The following is a 10,460-nucleotide window of genomic DNA, read 5'->3' on the forward strand; positions in this document are numbered from 1 at the left end:
ATAATGGGTAATATTATCCCATACAGTATTGACCTGATACTAAAAGCCTCTAGCAGTTAAAGTGAGAACTGAAGGTCGATGGCAGAAAAACATTCGAGAGAACAGTTCACGTTAATAGAGAGAGAATCTCGCTATATAGCCTCAGATTCTCGGGTAGAAGGATTTTGCATGTATTACTACACTGCGATCAGTTATGCTTTCCCCCGTGGCACAGGGTTTTTCCTATGAGTGAGCCCCCCCCCACCCCACCCCACGTTTGCCGCGCACTGGAGGGAGTAGCAAGGCTGCTTGCTTGTTGACCTTGCTGAATGTCACTGTCGTTCCCAGGTGTGTGTTGTGTTGTTCGTTTCTTAATTGGATAGTATACATAAAGTGTATTATGCCTTGTGAGTTTACAACAGCACAGCGTGTCTTTATTTACGATTCATGTATGTTAACTCAGCTCGTGAAGTTTGAAGATGGTATCAAGAAAGATTCCTGGATATAGATGCTTCAGGTCATAAAACCGTCTATAATCTTTATCATAAATTTTAGGAAACTGGAAGTGTCCAGCCTAAGAAAACAAGCATAGGGTTCTCACTGAAGAAAGATTACATGACATTCATAATCGTTCAGAATTTTCTCCTAGAAAATCTCTTTGTGGAATTTTCATATGGGTCTGTGCAAAAGGCTACAAAATTATTGCACTTCAAGCCGTATAAAATGTCTGTGCCATGTGCTCTTCAGCCAGGTGACCCTGTACATAGACGCACATTTTGTGTGGCGAATGAAGGCAGGCAGTTTCAACACCTCATTTGATAATTTGGTAGTAATGAGTCTCTTAAATTTGTTTGTGTATGGTTGGTTTGTTTTACCCTCCCACTAATCACCGAGGCCTGGATAACGAGTGACATGCTTGCCCACTCTGGTGGAAAGCAAACTGATTGCTCTGTATTTAGCACGGGATTGACGCTAAAGAAAAGAGTGATGTAAATGGAGCCAGCATAATACATAAGCATGTCACATAGAAACATGAATAAGAAAAAATGATTGAGCAAACAGAGCCGTGATGTCATGCAGATTGCTAGCTTAAAGGATAAGAAAAAGAGAACCAGCGATTCTAATAAGACTACAGCATGCTAAGCAGGCACTTGGAGGTGGTTTGCAATAGGTTAATATCGAAATAAATGTGAAAGTGATATGAATAGAAAGGGACTGGCTCAAATCTATTTTAGAATGGCTCCACATAACTCCTGTGATTGGGGAAATGAGTAAATATGTACAAGAATTCGAAATCCTCTCCAAACATTAATTTTTGACACCTTGTAGTTCAGAGATATATAATGTGTCTTATTTGCTGTTACTGCAAACTATACAAAAATTAGATGCCCGAGTTCCATGAGTTATAACAACACAGTACCTAGCCAGCCATTCCACATGAATAGGCTTCTGTCATAGTGTATTTCTTTATACAAAATATAGATTCTAAAGACAGCATCGTTACTTACACTGCAACCTGCCACTGATTTCTGTTTCGTACATAGTCTCTTTCTAGTTGGTATTTGTACTATATAAATTCAGTGGATATAAAATATCTTCCTTCCTCTTCTCTATTTCCTACAAGGTCTGCCTTGTACTACCCAACACAAGTTGGAAAACTTTATTTTTGTATCTCCCCAAACTTTACTTTTGTATGACCATCATTTACTTAAGTCTCATTAAGGAAATATATTTATTCTTCGATTTCCTGCCTATACATTTCTTGGTAGATCTCGATAATTAGATCTACATATAAAATCTCTTTATCAACCATGCTCATAATTCGAAATTTAGTTCTTCCAAGAGTTTGTAAAACATAAACCTTCTGATATTTGACAAACTTTTCTTAATTTATACTTTTAAGGACTCTATCAATAAAAATCCGTGCTTCTTAGGAGGAGAAGATTGTTTTAGGGTACTCCATATTTTAGATAACAAAAGAAAGATTGTACACAGAAAAATATTAAGATTAGCAACACACAACCTCACTCTGACATGTTGAACTACTGCTTTGAGTAGGTGGAGGTGGCCAATCGAATTGTGATGTTCATGTGATTGTGACATGACACTACCACAGTTCAGTGGATTAAGTATACAGATATATTATTTTATCTCGTAACACTTCTGTATTTGCCTTCGTTTAATAATATGTGCAATCTTTTATGCCAAGAGTTGATCAGAAAGAAAATTTTACAATACTTTTATTACAGAGGCAAGATTTATTATACGAAATTGATATGGATGTGTGTCCCAAAAAACTGAGGCAATCACTCCTACAGCAGAAGAATAAAATTAACTTCCTCTTCCTCAGTGAACCAGCAGGTTTCCATTTCATAATTTGCTCTTTTACTTTTAGGGAGTGAAGTGATGGAGCTATTTTTTCAAGAATAACAAAAGTAAAAAAATATATTATATAGTGACCTGTTCTTTCTTCACAAAAGCATGTAGCTCATCACATTCACACCACCACAACATATCTCCTGCTGCACAGGATTTAAATCATATTACAATGAGCGCCAGAACCCTCAACTGAAAATGTCTGTGACATTTGACCTTTCACCAAAAATCGTAATTTTTCCTTTTAGGGTATATAACTTGTTTTCTGATCAACTTAGTTGGTTATTAGTCAACGATTTAACATTCGAATAAAATGAGAGTTTACTGTTTTGAACATTTAAATGTGTGTAAATTATATGAATATTAAAAACAATATAATTTTTGTAAGATATATATTTATTAATAAACAAATGTATGTTATGTATTCATAAATTATTGAGTGTAAATAAATGCAACAAAATGTATTAACTTTGCCAGTTTGACATAGCCTCTTGAGCTTTCTCCAATACAGAAATTAACTTATTCAACTCGTTTTTATCCAGTTCCAGATTCAGAGTGTTTGTTACAGATGCATTCTTATTCTTCATGCTTCTTCCTTCAGTTAGGTGCAAGTCCAGAGACAGAAGCGGTTCTCTTAGTGAAGATAGTTTGCTGCTTCCCATCACCCACTGTATGAATACATTAACAAACAAAAGTTAGTACAAAAAGTGGTACAACTGATTCATAAATTGCACAGTAATCAGAGTACGAGGGCTCATCAATTTAAGAGATCAGTGTATTATGATAATAAATTATGGAAATAATTTTATTTTTGTCCTTTAAATTTGTAGAAATTTGATCTGAACAAATGTAACTTTTCGTTCTGTGAAGAAATTTTACAATGTTACAATTGTTCGGATCAAGGAGGTAGTTAAAATTAATTCAGTATAAATTCTGTGTATACCTTTAGTGGATATTAAATTTCAGTTTACCATTTATCTGCAATATGTTACTAGGACACACAACAGTTGTTAGAATTACCTTCACTTTCCAATCGAAATCTTGCAAAATTGGACCAGAAATGGCACATGTTTTCTGTAACATGACATTCTGAATGTCAACTCGTCGGACTGCCAAACATTCCAATATCATTTCTTGACGATTTGTATCCAACTGTGAAATTTTCTCTAATATCTGCAATTACAAACAGTAAATTGTAAATATTGACATATTTCATTACTGTGGTTATTATTTAAAAATGTTGCTATTTACATATTATTTTGCATCCATTCTCAACCTAAGGGACACACAAAGTTCATTAAATAGAAATACAATAGTTGAGAAATCGTTTCCAAGCAATATAATAATAGTCTTTACAACTTTCAGACATTTTTTATTTGTTCTGAAGGCCTGGCTTGGGACTTCACAGAGTGAGAGTGATTGTGGAATATTGGTGAAATGATGATAATGGTGAGGGGAAACTGGAGAACCTCTTGCACCCATTTCATCCACCACAAATGCCTTCATGATCCAGGTGGGGATCGAACCTGGGTCGCAATATAAAATAAGTGTGTTTATTATAGCTTAACAGAGTGTAAACTGTTATCAAAAGAACGGTAGTCAGTGCCACATATTCGAGATATTAAAATTGATTGCCCTCATAATACAAACATGGCCTTTAATCGACATTATTATTATTATTATTATTATTATTATTATTATTATTATTATTTCGTACAAAATATTTGCTACATCAATTATGCATACACTGACTTCATGCAAAGATGTCTTATAATATGTTAGGCAATAACGTGGAACTTTCTGTCAATTAAGTTACTTGACAGTATAAAAGCTAGAAGGGCCAATGATGAACTTGGATTAAAAGACTTGATTGACGTAATTTGAAAGGACAGCATTTAACATGAAGCTTAAAAAAACCATGTCCAAATTATGAATCCATAAAATAAACTCAAAAAAGTTGAGGCTAGGTACACTTCTTCAAAAACTACCTTCAGTTAAACAGGAAGCATTGCAAGATCAGCTGCAGTGTGATGTTAGACGTTGTCATACTTTACTGCCAATATGTTATGTTTTTTCTCTCAAAGTTCTAATGAAAATTATGAACATACTGTCGTGCTAATGTGGTTTAAGCCTAACGATTGGTACTGAATCACTGGTATAAATTTTTTGTGCACAAACTTTGTAATTCCATAGTTACATGCTTCTTGAAGTGTACTTCAAAACAATACCAACAATGAATATAAACAAATCAGCCGTTACCTAGCAACTTAAAGACAAATGAGTAGCACATTTATAAGAAAATAATTTTGATCACTGCCTGCTCGAATGCATCCATGCATCCGATGGCTGCTTATACTGCTTGCTCATTCAATGGTCAAACATGTAACATGACCTATATATTATGCCTATATCACAGCTTGTTGGCCTATATCCACAAGTGACTTCACTGACCAACTTACCATTAGGAGTTGCCATCTAGCAACAATTTTTTCTATTCAGTGAGTTGCTCAATTACAAAAGCTGATAATGTGACAGAATTAAAAACAGTTTCCAAGTTAAAATGGCAAATTAACTACTAGTAAGACATTTTATGGAACTTGTCAGGTTGAGTTATTATTTTTGTTCTTAAAACACTGACGAAGACCATAGTATATTCGGTGCTGTCACCTACCACTTCAGCGAAAGCATTGCTAGAATGGTCTTACGAGCAGGCAGTATAAGCAGCTATCAGATGCGCTGAAGCAAGCTGTGGTTTTGATACATAACAGTACAATGCTATTGAACTCACTGTTCCTAATGTTACAGTAACTGTTAATTGTTGGAGCAGTTGCTATCATTATAGCAATTTAACTGATAGAGCAGTTGTTGTGAACTTCTGAAGTAAATATGTTGTTAATTAATGCTGAGTTCTTGCCAATGAAGCCATTAACTCTCTTGCTCTCCAATGTAGGAGAGTGATGTAGCTTAATGTAAGCACCATAATTTTACGTAATGGCTGTTATATCACCTACATACAACCCCCAAACTGTTTGGAGGACCATACCTGCCATTAGTTAGTGGGTCCAGAAGGGTTGTCAGACAACTCCATCGACCATATACCCTCTTCACCATTTAGGGGGTGCTTATGCATGTCATGGCAGATCAGCATGCCGAAATGGCATTTCTTCCATTTTTGATGCAACAGTTATATTGCTGTGACTTGATCCACAGAGCCTCATTTTCTTAAAAACAGGTTGCAGGATGGGAAGGTGAGGATGGGATTTGATAGGAAAGGCTATGGAATGCACTTTCACTACTCGTTGCTATCTCCAGAAGTGAATATTCGTTTAATAGTTCATATAATTAAAAACGCAAACGACCTATTATGTTCCTGTTGTCAGAAAAGCTTGCTCATAGGCAACAGGCAGTGATGAAACTACCAATTGTGTATGTATGGTTGTTCATAACTCCAAACAATTATATTGAACACCCACATGATCACAGAAAATCCATTCTAAATCATAAGTGAAAATTACACTACAACAAAATAAATGTGTGTAGGTCAGATACAAAAAAAAAATAAATAAATAAAAGCTTTACCTCCTCCTCATTTAGGTGATTAACAACAGCTTCCAAGAACAAATGTTTTATGCCAGAAGTAGCCATGTCATATTCTTCATTAGTCCAATTAGTTACAGATTTGAAGCTCTCGTATGATGCTGTCTTCTTACCACAGATATCATTAATACACATATGAAGACACTGAAATAAAATTTCGTATTAATGTTGCGTTTAATTCTGTCAGTATTCAAATACCAATGCTTCAACAGTCGTTTGTTCTTTAATTAAGATCTGGAAACAAGGATAGGTAACAGTATTTCCTTATCTAATCATATATTTAAATTAGGCCTTGAAAGTCAACAAATCTAACCCCAATTTAATGAATAAAACTTAATTAAGAATGTATTTGTTTTCAATTTCAGGAAAGCAATGTACTCAACTTTATAAAATGATAGAAAAGTAAAATTGCAATATACAGGGTGATTCACGATTAATGACCCATGCTTTAGGAATCCGTTCTACAGGCCATTTTGAGCATAAAATGTCATATGAATATGGGTCCAATTATTATTAGTTTGAAAGTCATACGAACATCATACTGTGAATCAGGCTTTGGAGTTGCTTGCATCGTAAAAGAAACATTGGAATGTAAACTAAACGGAGGACTGTGCTGTGACGTGAAGTATGGAAGTGAAGGGGAAGATAGGTCAAGGACAGCTGTGATGAGGTACGAAATGCTAAGTGCCATTCACACCAGTGCGACCAAGTGCATTGAAGTGGAAGGAAGGAATATTTGAAAATCTGCTTTCAAACTGAGGTATGTTTATTTTATGACTAATACAATATTTTTAATTATTATTACTTTGTATTTTAAGCGAATAATTCTTAGTTCTGCTCAAACCACTGCTACTTTTGTAGGATTCAATCAGCTGTAACTCCTTAATGTTTGATAATCAAACCCATGTTCATATGACAAGTTGTGCTCAAAATGTTTCACAGAATTTATTCCTAAAGTGTGGGTCATTAGTCGTGAATCGCCATGTATATATGAGTATTTTTAATAGAAACAAATTTAATATAAAAACTTTCATCTTTGCAGACAGTCTACAGCAGTCCTACATGCTTGCTGCCTTATCCCTAAGAAAAGCATCCTAGTACTCATTTCTGTCAACAGGGAGAATCAATCCCAGGGTCATAGTGCGGCCAGAAGGGTTAGGTAAATTGCACAAAAATCCTTGACCCCATCGTAAATCAAACCCTCGATCTTTGGCTTTGTAACATAGCACCTTAAGCACTGTGCAAATTTAATATACATATTAGTTATTGCGAGAACTTCAGTAAAGTTGAGGGCAGCTAATGACCTTAACAAGCCTTCAATTTGAAATGGATTCAAATAAACTGTTGTTATCTTACTGATACTGCAATAAACAATTCATGAATGGAATATATTGCTTCCTTCTTGGCAATCATATTGTAGTCTTAATGTTACAGAATATTACAGTGAAGAACAGGTTACAACTACGATAAATTATTAATGTATGGGCCTGTCATAAATAATTAGTGTAATTATGACTGCCATGTGTTTTTCAATGTTATCACTATTCTGAATATACTGCAAAAAGCAATTAGGGCCTACATTATGTCCATAACATACTGACGACAAATTATTATGGTCATGATACTATATTCATTCTTCAAATATCTAATTTAAGCTTAGAAGATATCCCTATTTAGTTGGGACAGTCCTTTTTTTTTATAGCTGTAAGTTAGGATGCCAAAATGTCCCGATTTTCAGTTTTCATAAATATTTAAAGGATCCCAGATATGAGCCTAATGATAAAGTAATTCCCCAAATAGCACAGCCTTTCATGCATGTCGGAGGTTACAGTTCTTCCCAGGTTGTTTACTATAAACCAGTCTAGTATACACAATTACGAAGCTCAATACGTAGGCAATATGCATCCATAGATAGTTGCTAACCACTAGGTATTGCCTTATCACAGACAATGCGAAATAATACCGGCACAGTCTATTGTTCCTAATACCCTCAACAACCCAAGTTTCATAACTGTATATACTAGACTGTGCTAAAAATGCAGTTTGATGATTCACAGTCACTTTCCTTTCGATTCTGAGTACAGTAGAACCCTGATTATCCATCACCCTATTAACTGATCGTCAGATTATCCGACTTTTTTTCTAGCTCCTATTTTCTTTTTTGCTGCAGAAACATTTATGTAGTACTGTACATTATGTTTCTACATAGTTCTTCTAGAGAAGTTATTACAAGCATTTACTCTTACTACAAAGTATGTAGTAGAAATGCTTCGCTGTCAGCAACAGAAATAGTTACTGTAAAATAATTACTACTTGCTATCCCACAAACCCGTGATGTAGTCAACTTTGATTATGCCTATATAGAGTTTTATTAAACGCTATATGATAAAAAAAGAGATGGCAAGAGATTTGTAGAATATTTATAATTGTATGGAACGCTTTAAGTGGTTGTGCGATTTCAAATAAATCAATGATCACCATTTGAGAATTTTAGCATAAGTTAATCATGAAAAAAACTTGAACTTTTAATTAATATCGTAACCTGTGGAAGAAAATAAATGCAAATTCGCTTCTCATATGTAATACATACAAGATATTCAAACGTCATTTATATTGTGGATTACATTGGCCTATTGCAGCTATGACGCAATATGTTGCGGGTCACATTGGCACACTCCTGCTAAGAAGCAAGTTGCGCATACAGTAGCTATTATTACAGAATAAAATAAATTCTTCCCAAACAGGTGCCACGTAACAAAGATGTTCTAAGGAAGATTCATCCAACATGAAAATATCAGTTACAACAGTAGGAGTAGGATCACAGATGTTTCATTATACAGTGTGATTGAGAAGTTTCTCCATAGTGCCTGTGTAGCCATGGTGCAGCTGAGAATTCACTACCCACATTGGCGACTGACCGCTAAGCATATGATGGACTGGAGATGTACGGTTGACAGACCAGAATTAATTGGGAAGTGCCAACTTTCTACGGGATTACTAGAACCAATGGAGCTGAGGAAGAACTTGTCGATTGCACTGTATCTCTGCTGGTGACTGACTGTTGAGTTTGAAGTGGCTTATTTTGGTCGTGCCATCAGAGTACTGAAAGCAAAACGAAAGACTTCCCCCCACACCGTGAACTGTGACGTTGCACAGAGGCAGACATAACATGAGATCTGTACAAACTACAATACCTGTGCAAGTTCATTTACATGTTCTTGTTTACTTATTAAACCCTACACTAACATAACCTTTCCTGAATCTATGACAGGTTTGGATAGGTAAGTTTAGGTTTAGTGTAAAACTGGTCTATGTGCAACGTTTCCTAGCAAATTACCAAAATTTAACATGGCCTACCTCAACCACCCTCAATAACATTCGAGATAGGCCAAGGAAAACAGCACTATCAACATTCCGCCTCAGCACTGGGCATGACTGCCTTGGAAAACACCTCTACTGCTTTGGATAGTGTATATTGTGCAATTCTCAGAACGGCATAGACAGACACCACCTTCAGACATGTCAAGCCCTACAGAAGAGCAGAAATATTGGGAAGCTCGAGTTAAAATGATGAGCTTTATGGGACAATGGTTTTGTTATTCAATGTACCCGTCATTGGTTTAAATAAATAATATGGGTTATCTCGTAAGGAAAAAAAAAAAGACTTAAAAGCAAAGAATGTGAACCGCTTTCCCTTTTCAGAAGTCACTCAATTTTTTTTTACTCGGCGTCCCGATTTCATGACTTAAAATTATGGTAACCTTACACTAACTCATGTTCACAGTGTTACCATAGACAAATAACATAACCTCGTTCTGTCATCTACCTCTTGAAATGCATTAATCGGAGCATTCTGCAAGATGTTCTGGAACTTCAATCCTTGATCTTCCATAATCTTCCAAGTTGATAGAATTTATATCATACAAGTGCATGCAAAAGGTTTAGTGGAACGTAAGGAATCTTATGAAACAGCGCCTTGATCATCTAGTTACAAATATACATATTCATTGCAGTATATAACCTCATCGACTAATTCAAACTATTGTTATTCGCATTCTAGCGAAGTAAACATGAAAAGCATTTACGTAAGATGTGTGAAATTACAACATTCTGTTTCAGTAAAATTTCTGAAGAATAAAATGTATAGTCGGCAGTTCTACAACAATAACTGTGATTCTATATAATTAATTTATTATGTTGATCCAATCCAGTGCTGCCAACTCTTACATAGTTTCCAGCTAACTAGTTCCTAGAATCTGCTAAACTGGTGGGAAAATCTCTCACTTCCCTTTTTGAAGGATACCTATTACCTGTAGCCCGTTGTTACTTGTTATACTCAACATCTTTGGTTATGCCACAGTCCCACACAGAACAGTTTCATGTCGCAATATGAATAATCTCGCTTTCATCGTACATTAAAAATTTGATTTCTTAGCAAACAGTGTAATTTTACTAGCGGAATAACGTAGCCAATTATTAATCAATAAAATAATAGAGTCAGTTAAGGA

At 35.2% G+C, this 10,460-nt stretch overlaps 1 protein-coding gene across 1 annotated transcript; it reads right to left on the reverse strand.

Annotated features, from left to right (window-relative positions):
* Window positions 1-2,730: 2,730 nt before the first annotated feature.
* LOC138715262 (COMM domain-containing protein 8-like) lies at window positions 2,731-10,246 on the reverse strand. Its single transcript, XM_069847990.1, has 4 exons — window positions 9,779-10,246; window positions 5,935-6,096; window positions 3,376-3,528; window positions 2,731-3,023 (listed from the first exon to the last, which is right to left on the reverse strand). The coding sequence occupies exons 1-4, from the start codon at window positions 9,842-9,844 to the stop codon at window positions 2,820-2,822; spliced, it is 585 nt and encodes a 194-aa protein (XP_069704091.1). The 5' UTR covers window positions 9,845-10,246; the 3' UTR covers window positions 2,731-2,819.
* Between the last annotated feature and the right edge of the window lie 214 nt (window positions 10,247-10,460).

This window comes from Periplaneta americana, chromosome 15 (genome assembly GCF_040183065.1).
Source record: "Periplaneta americana isolate PAMFEO1 chromosome 15, P.americana_PAMFEO1_priV1, whole genome shotgun sequence".
NCBI classification, from domain to species: Eukaryota; Metazoa; Arthropoda; class Insecta; order Blattodea; family Blattidae; genus Periplaneta; species Periplaneta americana.